Raw genomic sequence first — 25,357 nt, forward strand, 5'->3', positions numbered from 1 at the left:
GGTCATTGTTGAGAGCTGGTTGAAGGCTGCATTTTTGGTTGGAGCGCTGAGGCAACACTTAGAGCTTGGTACGTTGTTGAATTATCCATCGTGGAAGCTATTTTGCTCGTGGCTCGTTGGTCATTGTTGAAGCATGTTGTTTCCTCATGTGGCTCATCAGCCTAGAGCCTTAGTTGTTGCTAGAGTTTGTGGCCGTATCTTGGTTGTAGACGTTGAAGTCAACTCATGGAGGTCGAGGAGCTGGGTTGGCGCTGCTAGTTGGAGTCCCATTTTGTCCAGCAAATGGCTATCTTGGGTTCAGCTCAATGAAGACAATGTTGACTTATGTGAAGGGGTCGCCTAGTCCTTTGCCCCTTCTTTCATTTGTCCTCCATGATAGTATCATATGCATTGGACACATACACATATGGAAGCCGATGATGCATATGTTTTTCACTTGTGCATCATGCATAGTTAAAATAAGAATTACACATGCCTAACTATACAAATGGTATATTCATGACCTACATCAATCATTGTGAGCACAAGAATCTCACTTAAGGTCTCTACAATGTATCATACTCATCAAACACATATACATGTGGTAGAAGCCACTAATGCGCATTTTGTATACTTATACATGGTGCATGGATAAAAATGAGAAAATCTGCATGCCTTACCAGAAGTAATATTTTCATGCTATTTTGAAACATTTGCAATGGAATAAATTAGGTTGGAGTGTTGCAACTTGGACTGGTTACATAATCCCATACCTTTTCTAATCACGATATGCCCTCCCCCATATGCTAATAGAAGAATTAGATTGTCTTCATTGGATTGTGAATGATATGTTTGATCTCTAAATGCTTGAATGTTTCTCTATTTGCAAGCCTCTTCTCTGAAAATGGTGGACAAAGATGGCACTAAACACTAATGCAAGAGTGAAGCTTAAATTTTAATTCTATATTTAGTCTAATAGTTAGACTCAAACCAAAAAGGTCCAACAGCTACTATGTTAGATCGCTTCTTATGGAGTTAGTATACTCTTAAATTTTTCCTTAAAGTTCACAAAACTATTGAGCAAGCTGTTCTTTGAGTGGTTTTTACTTTTGAGATCCTCAATGTTATGGTCAATCTCTTTTTTGTACACTCAAGTTGTCAAATCTTTAAGAAATGTTGTCTCATTTACAACAAGATATTAATATCTACAAATATTAGTGCACCTTTTATAGAGTTATACCCTTTAAATTTTTCTTTATAGGTCACAATGTGTTTCGTGTACATACCAACCTAGTGTTCAATTAATGTCCGTGCACTTAGAAACTATGGTAGCTAAAGTGCACTTCTAAAACATGGAATCTATTGCAAATCAACATATATTTTCCACAACTTGAATGGGAGAAAAGAGACACTTCAAGAATAAAAGCAAATACACATGTTCAAACTTATTAAAATTTAATTAATAGCATTCATATACAATAAGGAAAGGTGGATTTATGCTATAATTTGACACACCATTAACTTCAACAAGAGAACAACAACATATAGAAGAGAGAATTACAGTTCATGGCAATGCATATAAAATGGAGTTGCCGCCACAACATCTAGAGAGGATATCAAGAGCTCAAGCATTGCAAGGGTAGGTTGAGAGCAATCTATTATTTGAAAATGGAAAGGTATAGGCTAGAAATTGAAGATAGAAACCTCTATTAAAAAGGGCAAGCTATACACTCTGATGAACATTTGTAGGTTTCCATCTTGAATTCATCGAAAAATGAAAATTTTCCTTGATTGAAGAGCTTACATGATTTCCCACCATAAGGGGAGGTGATATCTAGGCTAACAATATGGCATCAAAGAAATGGATTCATGCCAAAATGATTTTTGCCTTGATTCAAGGGATTACATGAATTTTTACCATAAGAGGAGGTGGTAGCTAGGGCATCCTCATATCTCTCCTCTTGCTCACCCATGTCCAATGTATTTTCTTTCATGCGCTCTCCTTGGAAAAGTGTCGAACATTTGGTGACAACTCATGCATATTTTGGAGGAAGTATCATGATGTATATTGATGCCTAGTATAGTACATTAGTTCAATTTTTGGCAACAACTTATCAAAAAACCTATAAAATTGTATTTAGTCAAAATTTTGGTGATATTTTTCTATTTTGGAGCCATTTATTCAGCCTAATCATGCTTGAGTCTACCAAAAATTCACTCAATAAAAATGCATTATTCATCTCCTCATGTTCACCCTCTTGCGCATCTTTCATGCTCACCCATTTCCTCATGCTAACCTTCTTGCTCAGCTCCTCTTGATTGCCCTCTTGTGCCTCTTTCATGCTCACCTCCTCTTGCTCACACATCTCCTCATGCTAACCCTCATGCTCACCCATCCCCTCATGCTAACTTGCTCACCCACCTCCTCTTGCTCACCCATCTCCTCATGCTAACCCTCTTGCTCACCTCCTCTTGATCACCATAGCCTTAATATCTTCTACTTTAGCAAGCAGGTCACCCCAAGTACGCACATTTGCATTTGGCTATTTGACTTTGCTATCGGATTGGTAGCTTTATCAACAATTATGAAAGCAACCATAGAAGCTTGTTAAAAGGCATTTACATGTGTTGGAGTTATTGATTTTTGTAGGTTAGTTTGCTTGCTTAGTTGCTCTATTTTTCATGTCATTGCATTATGTTGCCTACTTGTTGTATTGAAGCTGTGTGTGGCATCACCATTTGCCTTCTTGCTACCATCATTTGTTCTCTATTTTTGGTTTATTGTGTGGTGCCTTTAGCTAGTTGCCCTATTAGCTTGTTTGGGATGGGAAGTTGATTAGCTGCATGAAAAGGCTCTTTGTTTTAATATCTACTTTCCACTTTTGTCCTATCCTCTGGTCTTCTTTTAACAATGCTAGTCGTACTCACTTGTTCTCAATGTCAACCTATATGATCACAGCATATCGTGAATCTTGAGAACCTAGCATATCCTCATTTACTTTTACTAGCATCACATCACTCTCTTCTAGCCATGGAGGTACATAGCCAAGAAACCATGGACTCAATAATCTCTTACGGACTACAGTATCCTTACATTCATAAGCAATCAGACTATTAGATCCCTTGGGTAAAGGTATGAATTTATGCAACAAAGAAGTTACATGCATATGCAATCCCAAGTAAAAGGAATGCGGTTTTTTAATAAGAAACTCATTCCTGTGGCATCATGTATTTCTAGAGCCTCAGACCCATCGGCAATTGTGATACGTTGCCTATAATATTGTGCACCAAGGAAGATCATGAGATCATGTTGGATGGTAAAGAAAGATAAGATGTGTCCTTTCCAAGTTTCCCACACCCAAGAAGTCTTCAGCATTATCATCTGATTTCACAACCACCTTATCTCCCATCTGGTAAAGCTCTCCCTCGAACAATAATTTATTGTACTCTATGGCATTTCCAAATTTGCCATGACACCTTTCAATACCCCAAAAGTGCTTTGCATAGCGAACTTCTGCATCTTCTAGATTGTAATACGTCTTTCTCTTTCTAGTGATTGCGATGCCTTTTCATTGTAGAATCCTCTCACATGGATATCCTTGACCATATTGAATGTAAGCACTCCATATTTCTCTTGCTTTCTCAACAGAAGACACTTCAAGAATTCCACACTTACGCCATTCAAGACATTTAGGATATCTAAAATCTACATTGGCATATCCATCAGGGAGAATGAGACATCTATACAGTGTGTCTCTAAGCATTCTAGAAAAAGGTATAAGACCATCTCTGTCCCTCTGTATATGACTAAAAGTCTAAGTGAATAACTTGCGAGTATGATATTGAATGTATGAGATCTCATTGCTTCGGTTGTTTGTAGATATGTTTACATACGTACACATGTTTTGCTCAAAACCGAAGCACCAATAAACATCATGCATGCCGTGCCTTATGATATCATCAAATATTTCTCCATTTCCTGTAACCACATGATTATAAATTAATAACATGCTTTCTAAATTATGTAAACAGGTGAAAATAAAAAAGTTTCATGCAATTCAAGAGAAAGAACAAACCTGCCACATGTTTGTTGAGAGGAGATGAATTTGGGTGGTACGAACATGAGGCGACAAGCATATAAACATAAAGTATACATGTATATGTTAGAATAGTATCCATGATGCATGTGTGGTATATACAATCTATACAGATGATATTTCCCACCATTGGATCATCACCAAAATTTGCACAAGTCTTAAAATAATTGGTTTTTATGTCCTTGCAGAGTCTCTAGTGGATTGGATGCCAGATGTTCCACCAAGAAATAAGAATGCCCATATTTGCATGTAGATGCTACATATGTGAAGAAAAAATGTGCAACGGACACTGACATCCATATATCCCAACATCGGATTGGCACCAACTTTGTAGGGGTCTTAAAATAAGTTGTTTTAATGTCCTTGAAAAGGATCAGGTGCATCTGGTGCTGTATGTGATACTGAGAAGGCAGCTTGCCCCTATCCACATGTGGTCATATGTATGTCAAGGAAAATTACACATCGAACAAGGTAAAGGCCGTCGGGAGGCTGTGCTGTCTTGCGATGTTTGGTGTAGGATGTAGTTGAGGGCACTGTGTATTCTTTAGGTTTTGCAGTTGTTTAGGAGCTGCAAGTCAATGGCTAGGTCGACCATCTTGTAGCTTTCACTGTAGAAGTTGCTGGGGCAAGGAGCCGAGCCGAGTTGATGTCACGTTTGCTTGTAGATGGGCACCGTTAAGGTAGATTGGCTGCTCATCATGATAGTTGATTGTTGGTGCTACGCATATGTTGTTGAGTTGCTCATTTGGATGAAGGTGTTGATAGTCGATACTGTAGGGACATTGACTGAAGGCTGTGAAGTCGTTGGATCCACGCTTGTAGTTGTAAGTAGCTGAATGCGTAGTTGCTTTAGAGTGCTATGTCAGGCACAACAATTGTTGCAGCTCGGTGTGTTGAGACCCCAAGAAGCTTAGGATCTCTCTTTCTCACTCTGAAATCTGTCAATGGGATCTCTCAAATGCACAAGAATAGTCACTCAGCTCCATCTTTCACTCTCAATGGAAACACTCAAGATGAAGAGAAATCTCTCCATGAATAGAAGATCTCACAATAGAAATAATCTCTCTCTCTCACAACAAAAATCGATGGAAATCATATGGACGGAAATCCTTCACTTGACGGATGTGAATGGAATGAAAGAATAGAATCCTCTCAATCTCACATGGATAGAAATTTCTCTCACAGAACAGAACACTCAAGACTCTTGATCTCTCAATCTCTCAAATATGGAGAGGGAGAGGAGTGGAGATGAAGAGAGAGGACACACTTAGAGAGCAAACCACAAATGACTAAATGTACACTAGATTTAGTAGAAAATAAAGAATATATACAACACCTTTAGGGTTTGGGTTTGGGTGTACAACCCTTTCCATTTTAGCACTCTTTTGAATTAGTGTTATGCACAATATCGAACATGATGTCGAGATGAATCCTCAGCATTGTCAACATCCAAGAAGCATCATTTAAACTTGTAGCCACCTGGCCAACTTATTACTAAGAAATTTCAAATTTGGTAGACCTATGGGAGCTCCCAAATGGAAGGATTACCCTATGTTGTTAGCAATTTGTAACCCTGAACCTTGCCAGACTAAGGGCAGCCAATTGTGAAAATCTTTATGGTATGCCTTTGAACAAGTGAAACGACAAATTGTATTTTCTAGGAAAGATTCTTTTATGGGAATAGATTCAATATGGGTATCTGTCCTTTTAAAAAACACTCCCTAAATGACTTAGAACTACTGAGAGCTTGTCACTTATTTAAGAAAGGCCTTTAAACTTGGGAATAGTTGTGGGTCACAAAAGACCTAAAATGGAAATCCTGGCTTGAGATAAGGAGAGTTCAGATTATCAAATCAAGATTAAGAATTGGTCATGGGTAGATTAAAATTGTGGAACAATGATATCACATGGAAAGGAGGAAGTGTCCTAATATACACCAGGAGTTTAGTTGGGTGGGGTACACTTGTTTTCTTTCAATCCCAAAACCTTTAGATGGTCTAGAAGAAATAGTCATAACTTTAAATGGTAGGTGGAAACTTATATAAATGGAAAACTAGGTTCTTACGATCTGGGACAAAAAAATACCTCAAAGAATTTATACTTTATTATGGCTTATTATGCACATGGCTATCTGGACTAACTGTAGAAGTGAAAGAATTGGCAAACGGGATGGAACATGCAAGAGATGCCTTGATTTCAAAGAAGATGTCTTTCACCTCTTCATCACTTGCCCAGGTGCTAGAAAGGTGTGGAAGTTTGTGCAGTTTCACATAGGAGAACCTTTGAACTAGAAATCTTTGCTGCTTGGGAATGCACTCAAGATACCTTATGCTTCGTGGGCCATGATCAGAGCACATACACTATGGTTTATATGGATTGCTATGAATGCTTTGCAATTCAATGATGAATTTGGCATTGCTGAAGATCTATTTGCTCACTTGCTCATTTTACTAAAAAATGAGACGGTGACATCCTCCTAGTACCCACCCCCACCCCTTGTCAGAATACCTTTTAATTTCTAACACTCTAAATAGCATTCTGGTAGACTTGATATGCTACCAAAAGCCACAAGGATGGATGGCAGCCCTTTGGTATCTCCCAAGATAATAAGCTTCCAGTTTGAGGTCAAGGAAAACTAACTCATCAGCCCTACCTTGTTGCAATCCTATACCACAACCTCCACGACGCCAGACATGCCCAAAACAAGTGCATCACATCTTCCACCTCTCTGCCACACAGTGGGCAAAAGAGGATTGCCCCAGGACCATTTCATCCTACCTCGAAAACCTATCTTTCCACCTCTTTGTCGCAGGGCAGGAAAAAGAGGGTTGCCCCGGGACCATTTCATCCTCGAAAACCTATCTTTCCACCATTGTGGGGGTCTACATAGCTCCCTTTTTTTTAAAAGTAGGTAAAATCTATTTGCCATAAGATGCCTATAGGCAACTCTCACTGTCACCTTTCAAACCTGTGGAACTATCCACTAATTGGCCCGCCAAGAAAAAGAGAGAATAGTATTCATCGGCCAATGTTTCCACAACAATATCCAGAAGTGTCCTCTCCTGCAAAGTGAGTGAGTACTAGTCACACAGAGCATTCAGTGAGTGTGATGCCCCTTGGGTGGTATGGCTTAAATGGTTCCTCGAGAATGGCAAGAGTGCTGGTGTGTGGAGGATATGCCTTGGTATGTTCTAGTCAAATTTGTGGGTCGAACTTGCTACCAGGGTTTGTTGATGTTGTGTATGTGTGTGGTCCATTGTTGCTGAAGTGGAAAGGGCACGTGGTATTGCATCCCCCTTACAAACACACACACCCGTGCGCGCACACACACACACACATTTTCTACTCTCTCTCTCTCTCTCTTCCAATTTCTTTGACACACGCACAATTATGTGCCACAATAAATTTTTGCTCCCTTGTATGAATTACTCTAATTTCCCCTTGCTTTACTTCTGCTTTGCCTCTAGACCTAATCTCTTTTGTATTGAATTAACTACTGTATTAAACTGCCCTTGTATATTTATTTTGTCTCTTTAAAATTGTCATATATCATTAAATTGGCTCTTGCATAATAGTTTCTCCTCTTATAATTTTTCATTTATGGACTTTGGATTAGTAATGTTTCTTGGTATACTTATAATATTTTAAATATTTGAATTATAGTGCTCTAGCATATGGTGGATAAAAATTAATGATCTTTTAGACAAAACATTAGGTTTACATAATTTAATATGCTTGTGAATAATGTCAGCTCTAGATTAATTGTAGTTACCTTTATGCTTATAAGGTTATATGTTTTTATATGTATAGGTTTCTGATACCATTTGGTGAATATTAATTAGGCACTGTGTCAGGTACATATGCTAGCTACTGGGTTAATGCTAGCCTCGTGGAGATGGGATGATAATGGTTGGAGGGGTTCTACTTTGTGATGGTCTCTTGTATGTTGGGAAATGCACATATCTAGAATTCTTCACCTTCCTTAGCCTCTTACATATGCTGTGAGCTATGCATTCCCGAGTGCATGCTTGTTGGTTTTTACGTGCTAATTCACTTTACCTTGAGAAGGATTAACTTATTCACCCCCCAACTTGGTAACGCGTGCTTTAGACAAGGATGGGTGTCATTGTGAAGAGCAAGTGTTTCCTCCTTGTCTAACGCTGAGCATTCCTAAGATTCTCTGGTGGACTTGGTAGCATTAAGTAGCTCGTCTCCTTCTCTGACTTTCACCTTCCTTGCTTCCCCATTGTTCTTGAGTGTCTCATACCTTCTGTGCTTCAGGTTGCTCGACTAGTGCTCTTACTGCTAGTTCCTTCCGCGCATCCCTTGGGCCTATGGAAGTATCTAGCCAAGCTCTTCATTCAAGACTTTGTGATGGCGATGTCTCAGGTGCATGAGATTGCTTATGTGGTGACTACTTTAGTGCTTTAACTTGGATATACACACTAACGTTTGTGGGTGTTAACTTCTAGTGTCTGCACACTCCATCTATCTCTGCTCATATCTCATTGCTTGTGTTTGAGTGTTGAGTACCCGCTTGGTGCTTTAGGCTATTGTGTTCTCAATATCCGTTATTGCAGTGCCCTTGGTCGGTTGATTTTTGGTTCTTATACATGCTGTGGTTGCCTAGCCAGCCTTCTATCACATTTTGTACGTGGGTCTGGGCTAATGGCCTAGAGTTGCCAACATGATTTCCTCCATAGCTCTCACAATCTGCACGGTGGTGTTGACTTATGGTTCTCAATATCTCTGGCTTTGACTTTCTTCTCAGGCCTCTTGGAGATACTCAATTTCTAGCTCCCTTAGTTCCTAATGTCTCTTGTACTGCGGCTATTCTTGTCGGCTTATGTCCTCCAATGCATGGTATCTCTTCTATTACTTCCTTGTGCATTTCTAAGGATAACTCTTGCACGAGTCTCTCAGGTGCTCTATTGATCGTAGTCTCCTCTTGCTACTTTGACTCCCTTGTCATTCATGCTCCTCTACATGCATTGTTCCCCATTATAGTGCTCACCAGGCACCGATACAATTATGCGTTGCATAGTGACCTCACTTGTTTGCAACAACCTCCCTTGGGATGGTGGATACCAGCTCTTTAGCTTGCAACTGATTGCTTTGTTACCTTCATGCTCTTATGTCATTCCACTACTTCTATACGGTGCCTTTGCCGCCATTCATCCTCAAAGATCAAGTGGCGTGTTCCTTTTAGTGATCTGTCGCTCCTCCTATTGTTCTCATGCCTTGTGATTTTTTGGCTCACGGTAGCCAGCTTCAAGATGGTTCACGAGCCTACATTGTTGGCTCCTTCACGCTCTTGTTGCTGGTTGTTCTCCTCAATATCTAGCCTTCGTAGCTTTTAGTCTTACTGTTTTCTTGCTTGGAGAAGGCGTTCACTGTGTCATATACACCCTTAGGGACGTTGCCAAGCCAAGGTGGCTACCGTCAATGCCATACACTACAAGACTGCCGACAATGCCATACACTACCACACCTTATATAATTTAGATTGCTTTATAGATATTCAAAAGGTAAAGCTTATATAGTTTAATTGCTTTTAGTATATATATATATATATATATATATATATATATATATATATATATATATATATATATAAATACATATATAAATATATAAATACAAATACAAATATAAATACAAATATAAATAAATAAATAAATAATATAGTTTTGCTAGTACTTTATTCAATGAAAATCTAAACACACACACACACGCGCGCGCGTGCGTTCAGACGTCCGTGCCCATGTGAGAGAAGTTGTGGGCGATGATCGCTTACACACCAAGTAGACTCAAAGAGCCTGTAGTGACAAAAAAAGACGAGTTCATAGAGGAAAATGTTTTCCTATTGGTAGCTAGGCCCGGTGTGAGGATGAGTAGGCAAGGGGTGATGGTTGCCCAAGGTTTTGGGTGCTTTGCTAAATGTGCTCGCAATCATCGGGTGCCAAGTGGTGGCCACATTGAGGCACACCCCTGTTGCCTAAGCTTTGATGCGATAGCCTTTAGGCTAGGTTCACACCACCGTGTAGCCATCCTCCAGAAGGTGGTGTGAAGGCTGTCGTCCTAGTTGGCCCAAGAGGAGGGACGGGCTTGGCCACTAATATAAAAAGATTTGTGTTGGGCCAATGAAGGCCAATGAAGATTTGTGTTGGGCCAATGAAGGCCGCCCACTCTAATGGCAAGCTCCGTCCAAGTGCGACATAATGGACCCATTCCATTTACTCCAACCGCTAAACCAATCACACGTTGGTGACATAAATTAGCAACGTGATGACATAATTCGGCCACGGGTGGTTTGGAATCCATAATGGTGTCGTAGGTCCTGTTTCCACGCACCCAAGTGCGAAAGTGAACGGCAAAGACGGAGCGGAAACAAATCCACCCTTGTCTCCATGGAATGGATTCGCCACAGGTGGCTTGAAGGTCGGTGTCGTGCACCCGGGTGCGCGCACCTTGGGTGTGTGGAAGGGTGCTGATGATGAGAGGTCTTTTATTAATCCACAACTAATGCTGGTGGTTGACCGATACTGCTTAAGGTTTGATTAAGTTATGATTACTGAATTGCAAGCAACATTGAAGAATGTCTTTCGCGGATAATCTTGCATCTGCAGCAATCGATGCATTTTCTGGTTTCACAAACTCTTGATTCTGCGAATGCAATGCTGAAATCACAGATTTTAATCACAGGTTATTTGACGCACCGATTCGTTTCTTGGACGCACGGATTTTCGTCAAATGCCAGCTGCGGAGATCCAATGTTTTGCACCGCGCCAGCGTTTCGTTTTTGATTTCAAACAGCATTTGTGACATTTCGATTTTTCTATGGTTTGGAAGCGGCGATTCCATAGATGAATATCGCGTTGGATTTTAAATTGCTGCTTTGGGATTGCTGCCAGGTTGCGGCGAGATTTGAGGTTTGCAGTGGCATTTTGAAGCTCGGCTCCTGTGATTGCAGTCGAGGAAAGTGTTGATAGTTTGCACATGCAGCTGCGGAGAAGACTCGAAAACTTTGAGAGAATGGCTGTAGACTCGTGCTTTATGACTCTCGTTGCCAGGCATTGTAGGCAGCAGGCATGAAAAACGAGTTGCGGATTGTAGGAAGCTAGATATGGTGCAGGGTTTGCTTTGAATCTGTGCGAGAAACGAAGCTATGCTTGATTTGATCGGAAGTAGGCATCGGATGAGCGAAATCGGAGCCTTGAATCGTTGCAGGTTGTCGGTTCCGTTACTGGTTTGAAGCTCCCATGGCCGCCCCCGTTTTCAGGCTACAAGGATTGCCGCACGATGCATTTGGAGCTCCGAGTTTGAAGCTGCAGATCGAAACAAGCTGTGCTATTCATGGTGGTAGCGGCGTGGTTGATTGCAGCTATGGCGGACTCAATCCAATGCGAGCTTTGCAATGAAAATCTGCAAACGTTTCTGCTTCATCTGTGAGCTCCTGAAATGAAGAAGCCCTCGCATTTTCCCGTTGGTTTCGTCGCGGTTGAACGCCGATGGCTGTTTCCCTTGTTCGCCACCATCATCGCTTCCTCGCTTCTGTTGTTGACCGCAATCATCAGCCTCGGCTCCTCTTCTTCCTATCGGGCGAACTCCACCGTCATCAAGCTCATCCCACCTGACTCGGAGGAAAGGTTTTCAAAATCCTCTGCGCTCTCCTCGGACATGCCCATCCCCCCAAGGTTCGCTTATCTAATTTCGGGAACCAAGGGCGATGCCGCTAGCATGAAAAGAATCCTGCAGGCTATCTACCATCCTCGGAATCACTACTTGCTGCACTTGGATCTCGAAGCGTCTGTCAAAGAAAGGATCGCGCTTGCGAGATTTGTGAAGCAGTTTTCGTACTTCCAGCAGGTAGGAAACGTTCATGTTGTTGGAAAGGCGAATATGGTGACTTACAAGGGCTCTTCCATGATCGCATCCACACTCCATGGAGCAGCCATTCTGCTGAAGTACAGCCAGCATTGGGACTGGTTCATCAATCTCAGTGCCTCCGATTATCCGCTTGTGACTCAAGATGGTAATTCGGTTCCCAAGAATCATGAGCATGTTGTGCTACCGAACAAATTAATTTGACATGGTACTCAGTATTTTGTTTGCTTTTTCAGATCTGCTTCATGTTTTCTCTTACTTGCCCAAGGACCTCAACTTCATCGAACACACCAGCGACCTTGGCTGGAGAGAGTAAGCCTTTCTGGAAATGGGGCTTCACAAGTTGATCATCCAAATTATTTTATATTTGATGCATATATTCGAAGCTTAAACAAATTATCAAGCTGCATTTTAATGCGTGCACCTGGCAGGTTTCAAAGAGCCAAACCTATCATAATTGATCCAGGGTTGTACATGGACAAAAAGAGCGATGTTTTCTGGGTCACACAGCGCAGACCTCTCCCCAAGGCCTTCAAGTTATTCATAGGTATTTAAGCTCTCAAGCTGAGAGTGGTCGAGCAGTGTTTTATCAAAGCATCTCAGGGAAATAATTTCATTGTGTGACCCCTTGTACTTGATTTTGACTGTACAGATGGCTGCCGTCATTCTTGGCATTACATACAGCCATTTTGCCACGGGCTGCAGATTAAAAGTTATGGCACAAATTGGTTGTCGAGTAGGTTCTGTAAGAAGCATCCCAGGGGCGAGTAGTTTTAGTGGGCAATGATTGCTCTTGATGTGTGGCGGGGCTTGAGAAGATCATGGTCCTTGCTTTTCCAAGATTGACCTTCAGATCATGTGTCTCACAGAAAGTCTAAAGCTCATCCAGGTGTCGTTGGAGACTCTCGGTTGAGGAGAGTAGAACAATGCCATCTGCATATAGTAGAATCGTTGGGATCAGAGATCCAGTTAAGAACTTAAGGGTGAGCCTGCTCCATCTATTGTTATGATGAATGACTAAGCTCATCAATGTATAGTAGGTGATTAAGGTGATTAAGGACAACCCTGTTTGACCCTAACCGTCCTCATGATCTTGTGTGTCCACCCGATCGTCTTGAATCTGCCTGATACTTACTCGTAGAGTGTTTGGACTGCCCAAATGATCTCCCGATTGTATCTAAATCATGTAGTTGCTTGAGTAATCGAGCCTATAGCACTTGTCAAAGCCTCTGTTGCTGTGCCCTAGCCTCCTCAATTACGCCTCCTAGAGTGAAAATGTAGTCCATCATTGCACGATTTGCTCGGAAGCCTACCTGCCTAAGATCCCTCACACTCCACAAACTGACTTATCGAAGTGTGTCGTGCTGAGGCATAAATGTTGGACATGACATGCTTGATCATAATGGTCCTGTAGTATTTCAGACTCATGGGATCCCTTGCCTGTGGATGGGGATGATGGTGGTGTTTAGGGTCCAGGTGTGAGGGAAATGGGTGCAAACCGCTTCTTTGAATAGCTTTGCTAAGATTGAAGCTAGAGTTGTGTTGTTCTAGGTTGCTTAGGTTCAAATAGGATTTTGCAGCATAGATTTTCCCGCCTTTGTACAACTAAGGAGTCTTTTATCACTCAATATAGTAATTTGATCACTTTACTATTACACAAGAGGTATAATCCAAGGAAAATAATGAAAAAAGTACGCACAATCTTAGATATCAAGTCTTTTATCTATGGTGTATTGGCCTTAGGTGTGTTTAGAATGATTGAACCTAAGCTGAAAACAAAAAGCGGGGAGCTGAATAGCCCGTTTTTCTTTTAGTTTCAAAAGAGAGTTTGTTTGAGTATGCTTGTGCTTTCTAAGTTAGAAATGTATTTTTGACTCTTTGTAGGAAACAATACATAAGTGTAAAGGACCATTTAGCTTTTTATGTTTTAAATAAGAGTGAGAGTGAGAGTGAGAGTGAGAGTGAGAGTGAGAGTGAGAGTGAGAGTGAGAGAGAGAGAGAGAGAGCGATATTCCAATTTTTTGGAAGATTTTGTTTCTTGACTTGCTTGTTTATTTTTGCTTAGTCACTTGCTTCCTTTCTTCTTTATTTCTTGTTTTCTTTCTCTTTTGTTTATTTGACGTATTTTAGTAAGCACTGGGTATGCCCAAGAGACTCTGCGGGTCTTTAGAAACAATATAGCTGCTTATGCTTGGGCACTGATGACGACATAAGTGTTGCTTTGCTTGCTAAGTATGTCTTCCTTTTGTTTTTCTTAAAAGTTTTTGTTTACCTCTTTTTTCTTCTCTTTCATATTCTCTTTTATTTTCTCTCTTTTTTTCTGTGTAGATTTTTGATCTTCAGAACAACAAAAAATCTAAATTTGTCCGATTGGACTTATTCTAGTCTTACAAAGGTATATATTCATATCATCTATCAGGTCTTATCCATGTGCAATGTACTTATTGCATAGCCCCTCATGAGTCTTTGGCTCGGCCATTGTGTAGCTTGAGGGTTGCGTGTTTGATATCACTAGTGGTGAAGAGTGAACAAGAGGCAGGGCGGGGTAGCTATGAAAGGTGTGTCCTAGATGGTTGCGTTCGTGAGGGGAACTTCCGCTAGAAGTCCTTGGAGTTACTTCTAAGCAGAATATTTAGTAATTCCTCCTCATTCTAGTGGATGAAGTCCTTCTTCCGATGGACCAAGTGATGCTATTCTTGTTTGGTCTTGGTCTCAGGTGGAAGATGATGTTTTGTCTTGAATCTGAGTTGACAGTGCAAGGCTTTACACTCATCATCATAGCAGCTGTTACAACGGACTGATCCAATGGGTTGCAGGTGGATGGATTTTGTGTGAGAGTGCAGCGGAAACTAAAAGGAAAAGAGAGAGCAAACCACACCACACAAACTGAACTTAAAAGAAGGATAGAGACTGTAAGGGATCTTAGGGAAAAGCCCTCTGATCTGCTGGGCAAAACCTCCAATGATGAGATGATGCAACAAGGGAGGGGGGGCTATATATAGCCTTAACACGCCCCCATTCGGATGGTACGTGCTGGCCGACCCAATTTAGGAACCCGACCAGAGCTTGGGTCCTACTACAGCCAAGGGGTGGCCCCTCAACTTGGCCTACATAAGGCGCAGTAGAGGGGCTGGAATCGCTCAACCAGGCCCTATAGGGCTGCGATACAGCTCGGAACTGTCCTGTCTAGGTTCGGACCGACAAACAGATCCTCCTGGTACATGCGTAGGCCCCTGGTTCAGCATCCAAACAGCCAGAACACCTTAGAGGTGTCTGGACACATCAATAACCCCTGGCAGACACATATGCCTAGGTAGGCTCCCAACCCTACTCCTAAGCTAACCTCACGAAGGGCAGGCACACCCACAACAAAGGCCCTCACTCTCTGCCCTAAACATGGTACATCAGGAGATGCTCATCTCTAACACCCCCTCTCAGCTCTTGGATGTAACATCATCTTCAGCAGCTGGTGTGCCGCTGGAGCAACTGAAGGAATCCATCGTGTGAACCTTTGTCGTTGAAGGCCGCCACAGTATTGTCGAAGAAGCTCTCTCTTGGCACGAATCGTCTGAGCACGATCATTGGAAACCTGGTCCTACTGCTCCCATAGGTGCTAGGCAGAATGCTCTGGTCTGGTACTGTACTGGTACAACAATCCAATTGATACCGCCAACGGTGCAAGATCTGCTTTCCTGCATTGTATCACAGAGCTATACAGCCCCCTTTGAAGCCCCCTCTCACGTCCAAACTTGTACATGGACCCCTGATTGCTCCAGAAACAATGGGCATCCTACTGCTCACTAGGATCACATTGCAGTGTTTGGATTCTTGCACTGGCAATCATCAGATCCATCCGGATCTCCAATAGCTCGGTAGACAATAGCTGCAGCTGAACACAAGGAATTCCTCTCGAGGTCTGCTTGGTAACGTCCAAACAAATACAAACTGGATGCTGCCACCTGAGTCAACGCGAACAACTCCTTGTGGCTCGAGGGCCTGCCTGAAAGCCTGGTTTAAACAAAGACTCCCACCACTGCACCTGTCCGGCAGGTCCCGCTGCCACACACAAGCAAGCAATGTTCCTGCATTCATCAAGGTATATGCTTTTGCCGTATTAGCGGACATGCAAATTTCACCTTGTGAAGTTTTCGTCCATGTTGCGGCCTGCTGGTATTGCGATAATTCTTTCTATCTTAAATAGTGCGTTGCCCTGTCAGCTAGATTTAAATGCTTGTTTGGGAGAGACTAAAATGAAATCGTTTAGACTTCACAAGCAGTTGTAACTTGAATGAAGAGATTTTGGACTTCTTTTTTATTAGCCTTCTCCTTTAGTGCTAGCCTTCGTCATGGCTGAGTCTGCCCTTCACCTCCGGACTGCCAACAGAAACTCAATACGAAGACTTTGTATAAATGGATGCTCAAGTATGTGTGGGTGTGTGGATTTGTATGTGTGAGAGCATATTTTTATACTATGGTCTACACCCACTGTTGGGTGCTGATGACGTCAGTGGGGATGTCATAGTAGCTAGTCCTTGCTATGTGTGATGACGTCAGTGGATGTCATAGTAGCTAGTCCTTGCTATGTGTGAGAGCATATTTTTATACTATGGTCTACACCCACTGTTGGGTGCTGATGACGTCAGTGGGGATGTCATAGTAGCTAGTCCTTGCTATGTTGTGTTTTTAGAGGATGAGTTTCGGAATGTTCTTGGATTCATCTAGGTATATATATAAATCCTTCGTCTGGAACCAGAAGGCATGCAGGCAGCGCATCCTGCGTTGTGCTACTAGAAGGTTGGAACAATCGAAGTGTGGCTGTAGAATTTGCTTCTTTTTTCTCACTAGTCCTCTCACTTTTCCTTTGAGGACACTGCGGTCAATAGTGACCTTTTTGGCCACAAAGGTTACATGTATGTGAAGCCTTTATGTCCTCTCTTTCTGCATCTGTCAGCTTACCCCTACCCTTATGCTCAGCTGCCAAAGCCTCTGAGCAATTGTCTTGGGAAGGACTTAGAAATCTCTCCTCCTGGTCGAGCACCATGGGTACTAGTTCCTCCCAGGTTAACGTATTCTTCCTTCCACTGGTAATCAAGGACAAATAAATGCAGAGTATTGGGAAGACAAGTGGGACAGCATTGTTATGGCCATGTCCTTGTATGATATTTGCTTCCGTGCCTGGAGAATCTCTTGCTGAAGCTTGTAACTTATTGATGTTCTATTGTACAACGATGCCAAATGCTTTTGGCCACCGTCATGTGCTTTACATGATTAATTACTTGAGGAGTACAGTTTGGGAAAATGAAAGACCTTACCCTCACATTGACTCAGTCTTAGCTGAGACATGGTCTTGTCCTGCTGCTGCTGCAGGATCCCTAGATTTTCTGCAAGGGGATCAGGCCTGACAACCCCCAGCAATATGAAGTCTGCTAAATCATATGACTGCAAGAACTCCATCATGACCAACCACACACCGTAATTGAGTCCATCCAATTGACGGTCTGGGGGAAGGTGGGTAATACAGGAATTTTCACCTTGCTCTCGGCCATCTCAGCCAGGGTAGCCATGTCAAAATGAAGAGAGAGTTGAACTGAGAAGAGAGGGTGGATGGGAAAGAAGGTAGAGAAAGGGATTGACGGAGAAAGGGAGGAGAGGGCTGGAGAAGATAATGAAGAGCCTTGGGGCGTAGGTACCTTCACATTTTCGCTGTCCTGTCCCTCGAAAACACCTCCTTTCGAATCTGAAAACACCCTCCAAAGACTTCGCACCTTCCTTGACACCTGAACAGTCCACGCCTTCGCACACTCCTTGTCAAACACCTCCTCCACACAGTTTGCTGTCTCCAGACTCCCTCCACGTCTCGGGTCTCTACCCTGTGAGTGCAGCGGAAACTAAGGAGAGACACTGCAAGTGATCTCAGGGAAAAGCCGTCCGAGGGAAAACCTCCAATAATGAGATGATACAACAAGTGTGTGTGTGCGGGAAGGGGGCATATATATAGGCTCTACACCCCCCCAGTCGGCTGGTACAAACAGGTCGACCCAACTGCTCCATAAGGCCGAGTGGACAGCCAGTAGGGGGCTGACCAGCAGGTCGGTCCTTCCACCCCAGTCAGCTGGTACAAACAGGTCGACCCAATTGCTCCATAAGGCCAACTGGACTGGCAATAGGGGGCTGACCAGCAGGTTGGTCCTTCCGTGCATCTGGCCCTGGTGTGCTTCCCTAGGAACCCAACCAAACAGGTAAGGTCCTACAGCCAAGGGGTGGCCCCTCAACCTGGCCTATATAAGGTGCAGCAGAGGGGCTGGAATCATGCCATCAACCAGGCGCCTCTAGGGCTGTGAAACAGCCTGGAACTGTCCTGTTCAGGTACATGCACAGGGCCTTGGCTCAGCATCCAAACAGCCAGAACTGCCTCAAAGGTGGCTGGGCACATCACTAGCCCCTGGCAGACGCATATGCCTGGGTAGGCTCCCAACCCTACTCCTTAGCTAACCTCACAAGGGTGGGCACACCCACATCAAAGGCCCTCACTCTCTGCCCTAACCATATGCTCATCTCTAACATTTTGGTGGTGTGGGGAAAAGACGGAAGAGTGGCATCATGAAGTGAGTGGGTGATCAGGGTGGCTCTATCTTCTATTAGGAGGGTATCATCAATAGCAACAAGAAAATTGGCCACCAACACCGTTTAGTTTGCCTTGTATACATGGATTATAGTTCATTCCAAGATCAAGAAGGGGCCACCAACCTCGTTTAATTTCCCTTGATTCAAAGATCAAGAAGGGGCCCCTAGTAAGGAAAAGAGTGGCATTGTGCACTCTCCTACATGAAACTTCAGTCTCTCTTAGCTATAGATGAGAACTAAGAGAGGAGTGGGCATAAAAGACGCCACACTTGATGCGAGGAGGTTGTACATGACCTTGAAGAATGCGCGATGTGTGCTCATGATGAGGCAATGGATGATTCGAATGTGTATTTTGAGGAGGATGGGGTAGTGCCCAATGAAGAGCTCCCAAAAATACCATAAGATGAGGAAGGTGTTCATCAAGGATTCTTGGTTTGCTTGGGTTGACATTTTAGCCCTTGGGCAAAGTGAACGTCGCCCGAGTGTCCATAATTTCTAGTGTTTCTGCTACGTTGCACAGCTCTGTATTGAAATTCACGCCATATGGCTACTCAAAACTACTCAATATTGCCAGTTCAGGTGTATTAAATCACGAGACGGGCTAAAAAATGACTTTCCATGTTATTTCCAGTCTGTGGCAGTAAGCACAAAATTTGGAAGCTTTGTGATGTATGAAAATGATGTGACCAGGGGGCTTTGTGAAGGCTGAGAATAATACAATGTATTGCAGGTAGAAATCAATTATGGGACTATAGGTTCAATCAATAAGCTGTTTACTCATGTGTGCTTGATATGACTGATGATGATTGTCTGTATCACTGGTTTAGGACTGCCTCTCCAAGAAATCTTGTGAAGCTTTCAGTGAATATCTCAAGATAAACTCTTTAAAATATTTTTTTTGGGGGCTTTTATGAAAGTGGAGCTATTGCACATAGTTTCTAATGTCTGCTTAACACGACTGTTGACGATTGTCTGCATGCTTGGTTTATGACTGCCTCTTCAAGAAATGTTTCAAGCTTCAGTGAATACATTAGGAGAAACTCTCTGCTTGACACGACTGTTGTCTGCATGCTTAGTTTAGGACTGCCTCTCCAAGAATGTTTTCAAGCTTCAGTGAATACATTAGGAGAAACTCTTACATCCCTGAAAAAGTTTTCTTAGCGGGAGTCCCTTAAATCATGTTTGTAGATCTGTACAGCAGGAAATGTGCATTGTTTTCTGTTACAAAATGTCACTCATGACAATGACACTATACTGCAAGTATTGCAAGTCATTGATGGCAATGACACTATATTGCTCTATAGGCCTTGTCCTCATATGGTACGAAGTTAAATTGTCAATGATTGTCTTGTATTTTCATTTGCAGGGTCAGCTTGGATGGCACTGACAAGGAATTTTATCGAATACTGTATCTTTGGTTGGGATAATCTCCCTCGGACCATGTTAATGTATTATACAAATTTTGTGTCCTCCCCGGAAGGCTACTTTCATACAGTTTTATGCAACACACGAGAGTTTCGAAACACAACAGTGAACCATGATTTGCATTACATACAATGGGACACTCCCCCAAAACAGCACCCTATCACACTAAGTCTAAAGGACTTTGATAATATGACCACAAGTGGGGCAGCTTTTGGTAGGAAATTCAGGGCAGATGATTTGTTGCTGGACAAGATTGACAAGGAGCTTCTGGGCAGGGAAAGGGATCACGTAACACCTGGTGGCTGGTGCATAGGTTCCTATAGTAAGGGAGACCCATGTGCAGTTTCTGGTGATCCAAATATACTGAAGCCTGGACCTGGGGCAAAGAGGCTTGAGGCTTTGGTCTTAAGGCTGCTGTTGCCAGAAACTTTTCGGGCAAGTCAGTGTGCAGTTTACGAGAAATGACCAGCATTGCTTCCATTGTCCTGAATCCTGATGCAAAATGAAAGGATTTTGTATTCTGTATAGGTAATGTTGTGACATCTGCATCATTGATTGAGCAGTTGAGTGTGTCCTTTGTCTATAGCATGAGCTGCTTGTACCATTGGTGCTGACTCCAACACTCCTATCCAACCCAAATTTCAGTAGCGCAAAGGATGTGACATTTTTTGTTTGGGCCAGCTTAAGAAAGCAGGCCAAAACTCTGGGGTGCTTGAATTTGCCTCCATTACAGCATCGTGAACTGTAACCTGACTTGAACACCTTTCAGCTTGTGCTAAAAAAGGCTCATGCATGTAAGCATTGCCTGCTTTTGTATTTTTCTGATTGGTCTATTGGTGGTTCTCTCAAGTAAAGGAATGAACAATTTTTAATATACTACCCTTGGTACAACACCGAATTGCCATGTTTCAGAACCTGAGAGACTAGAATCGCATTTTTTAATGTGTTTAAATCGTTCACTTAGGGTGGAATTGTTTAGAGAGAATTTATTATTACAAACACGTGGAAGTTTAGAAAAAGTTTTGTTCACCTCGAAGGATACCCAAAGGGTTGAAAGGTTGAAAATTAATTCTCAAAGAAAATTCAGAATCAATGCTTCTAAACTCCTCTTTGATATTAATTAGGTTTCTTTCATCCAAACACTATTTACTATAATTCCCATACCCTCTAGAGACTTCTTGCAAGGAGAGGTGATCATTTTCACAAATGCAACAAGTCTAATCTTAGTGATGCGATGTTAACACATTCACAAACTCGTGAACAAAAGGGTATATTAACATTTTCATGACACATGTAAAACATACTTGTTTGCTTGGAGACAATGGGTTTTTTAGGAAATCTTGAAGGGATGGATGACTCCCAAACTTTCCATGATGTTTGACATTTGTGACAAGTCAGCAACTCTTAAGACTAGGCCAAGAATATGATAGGACATGCAACATGTGGTCCTTTATCCTATATGTGTTGAATTCATGGTATGAGGGCAACAAAATGTGTGGGCAAGGTGGAGAAGGGGGCACACAAATTGAGAACATAATGAATGCATGCGCTTATGTATATGTACATTTATTACATATATTTATGGAATGGAGATGGTTGCCACATTGTTATTGGAGAGTTGGTTGTATGATGACTTCTAGGAAGCCTTGTGCGGGTTTGAGCTCACCTTGGCACATTGAGAGTGGTTTGCGAATGTTTATATATAATCATAAATATTTACTTTGGCCATCAAAATGAAAGTGCATAATTTTATGGGTCTAGAGTTATGGACCCTTAAAAGTTATTGGATTTGCAAGGTGGTTGGGAAAAAATTTGGTAGAGATTTACTAGATGGTTTCCAAAACAAATGGGTTCTTGGTATACCATATAATGATACTATTATATAATTCTAGTATGCCAATATTGAAGAAGGCAAGAAGAAAGTATCGGTTGGATAGTTATGAACTTCATATGCCAAAGGTAGCAGAATCCGCAAAGTAAGGGGTGCAATATACTTCATGCCTTCATGAATTGAAATCCAAGTTGATTCTTGTTCTGATCGCTTGCAAGTACCCAATCAATGAACTTGATGTGCTTGGAGCTTTTGCTTGAGGTTAGACTAGAGGTAGTGTACTAATTTTTTAGATAGATGATAGGCCTATAGCCCATTCTTCGAGTGTGCAATTGGGAGGCATCATCTTTTCTCCAAGTGAGGCATTCTTTGTCCCTTTTTAACATGTGGCATTCCAACAATCTTTGCTTGTTGACAATGTTGTTTTGCGATCCACCATCCCAACCCTTGAGAGACCTTGTCATAAATTTGATGGAGAAAATTAGCCATAACTTCATAAAATGCTTATTTTCGTAAGCTTAGAGTTACGAAATCGTGCAACAAAAACAATATTCATGTTAATCATACCTTGGCATTTAATTTGATATATAACACCACCCCATTTGGACTTGGCAATCAAAATATATGGGTTGCCAAAGTTTGGCTATTTTCTAGTGACTAATACACATTTTTCCTCAATACCATTGTTGCTCAATAATTTCATCGCAAGCCCAAAGAATTGCATATAACTCTTAGCAAGTTGTTCTCTACATGTGTTAATGGAGATGGATGGCCCAGATTTTGTGAATCGATTCAACATTAGGTGCCCATTATATGGAATTAGGAAACAAGTTATTGATTGAACATTGGGTGCCCATTATATGGAATTAGGAAACAAATTACAATGTATTGGGCTAATAACAATGATGTTTTGATTTCACCTCAAGTGGCTATTAAAATGCACTTGGATGGTTCTACTAAAGTAATTTGGGATATTATGCCAAGGACAACATAGAGGAAAGAGAGCCAAAAGAGTCAAAATGTAGCAATTAGTAAACTCTTTATAAAAAACCATACGATAAAAAAGTAAACATAAATACATTTATACTTTTGGAAACCACATCACTTACCTAACTAGCCCTGTGCCCCCCCGCCCCTCGACAAACACAAAAACACATGTGTGTGCATGCATGCACTCATGTATGTGTGTGTGTGTGAGAGAGAGAGAGAGAGAGAGAGAGAGAGAGAGAGAGAGAGAGAGCTTATAGAAGGCCGAAACGTCCTATGAGATCAAGGCTCAATTACATCATCCAACATTACTCTAGAGATCTAATAAAAAAAGTTGCCATTGAATCTAGAGACAAAAAAGACTTTGCATATGTACCGTGAAAAAAGTATCATAATGAAAAATGCCAACGTATTTGAAATTTGCCTTGAAAGGAGAACTCTAATGACTCCATTAGTTATAAGTGTGTGTAGTATAATGTAAGGCGATCACCTGAGTATTATAATATCGAAACATATGTTGAGATGACAAGCATCTTTGTGCCAACCCTCGAGTTCTCATTCCCTTTGAAATATTTGCAATATGAATAGGGAAGGGATCAAGGGAAACTGTATTGTAATGAATGGGAGTGTAACCCAATCTCAACATGGGAGATAGGATCTTGAGAAATGAGGACTAAGGATACCACCCACAATTGAAGACCTTGGACCAAATCCCTAAAGAAGAAGATCCTTAAATTATTTGGATAATATTTGTGAATAAAAAATTGAGCTGGAAGTGAGTAGAAGCCCCAAGGCTAGGAAAGGGACCTTGTTAGTATGACTCAACACCATCCTCTTTTTCCTTTACCTTCTGCATATTGAAGATTCCGTTCCTTTTAGCTTCTACAAACTAAAAATACTCCCTCTCATAATATTATTTTGAAATGGAAAATTTTAGAAAATTAGTTGCTTATATGTGTTGTGGGGTTAAAACCTAGACGACATGGCTTTTTTTGGGGTGGAAAAGTGTGTGTTGATCACAAAAAAATAGCCAAACTCGAATGGCCATATTTTTAGATTGCAAACTCCAAATGAGGTCATGTTACATATAAAATCAAATGGAAAGGGATCATATGAGCATTTTGTTTGTGCTTTGGACCGTTGAACCAGTTCGATTCACGGGCGCAAGAGTGGTCGAAGTGGGATCTTTAGTTATGGAAGGGCCATCCTCTTTGTGGGTATAGTGGATTTAGCGAGAGAGTGGTTTTGCCTTCATGAGTGAGGCACTCAAAGAGAGTTCTAAGGTGCCCTTCTTCTCATACACGACACACATTGGTCATCTTCTTTAGCCTGAGGTAGTAGCCTGGACTCCCTAAGAGAGTGGCACTGAGTTGAGCAATAGGTACCCCGGGAGGTTATCTTAGATTTTGGTCATGCTTATGGACCAGCCGTAGCTCACGGAAGATTTCATATTTCTTCTAGATGGTGGCCCACTGAGGATTTCCATTGATACTTGGTTGAAGCAGATGCAGTTGATGGTAGATGCCACAGTCGCATGGGTAGAGGTATGGAGATGATCTGACATTGTCTTTGGAGCTGCCCTACAACATAGAGGATGTGGTTGGCGGCCCTTCGGATCATAGCTAGGACATAGAGGATGCAATGAGACTTCACCTAGGGGAGGGTTGCATGGCTAAGGGAGGGGTCACACCTTCTCCATCGATCGAGCCTCTCTAGCTTACAAGATCCAAGGTCATCGAGTCTTTCGGATAGAGGCATAGGACTCGAGGCCTCCCTCCCGACAATGCCCTATGCCTTGCTAGGGGACAAATTATGGGAGACTATGTCTAGCATCACTGCTTGGAACATCTGGGTTGTAGCATCACTGCTTGGAACATTTGGGTTGCCCGCATCCGTTTAGTAATGGGAGGCCACCAAGTCCCCTGAGCAACCATCCTTGTTGCCAAGGCTGGCAAGGTATTATCTACATCCTCCCACCATATGAGAGCGGACTTCATGATCTCAAATGACGACTAAGCAGTGGGCACATTTATGCAAGGCTTGGTCTATAGACGTCTTCTATGTATTAAGAGAGTAAGGCATTCGCTAAATGTATAGTTCTCCACCCTAGTTGTTTGCCCCTATTTTATAGATTTCTAGGCAAGTGAGTTGGGTTCTCTAAAAATAGGTTGGTTAACTCCTTCCATGATTAGCGCCTCATCAATGGACTGATTTGTCTGGGATTTTACCACTGTCATATGCTAGGTACGACTATCAATACGCTAGGTACCAATCTCATATGCTAGGTACTACTCTCATATGCTAAATACCGCTATTTAGTATTGTTGTACTATTTAGCATTTGCACTGCTAAGATTTCTGGATAAAAGCAACGAGATTTTGCTTCCTTTTTAGCCTTTGTAGCATTTCCATTTCCCTTATTCATTAATCTCTAAAGTCTCGATCCTAGCACATGAAAAGAAACACTCAACCTAGCCACAATGGCAAATTGCTTGTGAATTGCATGTTATCCTTTGATGAAATTATAG

At 42.0% G+C, this 25,357-nt stretch overlaps 1 protein-coding gene across 2 annotated transcripts; it reads left to right on the plus strand.

Moving 5' to 3' along the window:
• Window positions 1-10,692: 10,692 nt before the first annotated feature.
• On the plus strand, window positions 10,693-20,845 carry LOC147895157 (beta-glucuronosyltransferase GlcAT14A-like). Of its 2 annotated transcripts, XM_087383342.1 has the most exons (5): window positions 10,693-10,781; window positions 10,991-12,111; window positions 12,200-12,275; window positions 12,395-12,510; window positions 19,954-20,845. In XM_087383342.1, exons 2-5 carry the CDS (start codon window positions 11,538-11,540, stop codon window positions 20,475-20,477), a joined length of 1,290 nt encoding a protein of 429 aa, XP_087239468.1. In that variant the 5' UTR covers window positions 10,693-10,781; window positions 10,991-11,537; the 3' UTR covers window positions 20,478-20,845. The 2 variants fall into 2 exon arrangements, with proteins under 2 accessions (XP_087239468.1, XP_087239467.1); XM_087383341.1 differs by having other exon boundaries at window positions 10,726-12,111.
• The last annotated feature ends 4,512 nt before the right edge of the window (window positions 20,846-25,357 follow it).

This window comes from Dipteris shenzhenensis, chromosome 13 (assembly GCF_047967505.1).
Source record: "Dipteris shenzhenensis isolate YYH24624 ecotype China chromosome 13, Dip_SZ_1.0, whole genome shotgun sequence".
Classification (NCBI taxonomy): domain Eukaryota; kingdom Viridiplantae; phylum Streptophyta; class Polypodiopsida; order Gleicheniales; family Dipteridaceae; genus Dipteris; species Dipteris shenzhenensis.

What these genes read in the sequence shown, in the direction of transcription:
- LOC147895157 (XM_087383342.1), top strand. Translation starts at nt 11,538, where the DNA reads ATGAAGAAGCCCTCGCATTTTCCCGTTGGTTTCGTCGCGGTTGAACGC. An exon ending in TCCGCTTGTGACTCAAGATG is followed by an intron (nt 12,112 to 12,199) that starts GTAATTCGGTTC and finishes TTGCTTTTTCAG; the next exon opens with ATCTGCTTCATGTTTTCTCT. An exon ending in AGCGACCTTGGCTGGAGAGA is followed by an intron (nt 12,276 to 12,394) that starts GTAAGCCTTTCT and finishes TGCACCTGGCAG; the next exon opens with GTTTCAAAGAGCCAAACCTA.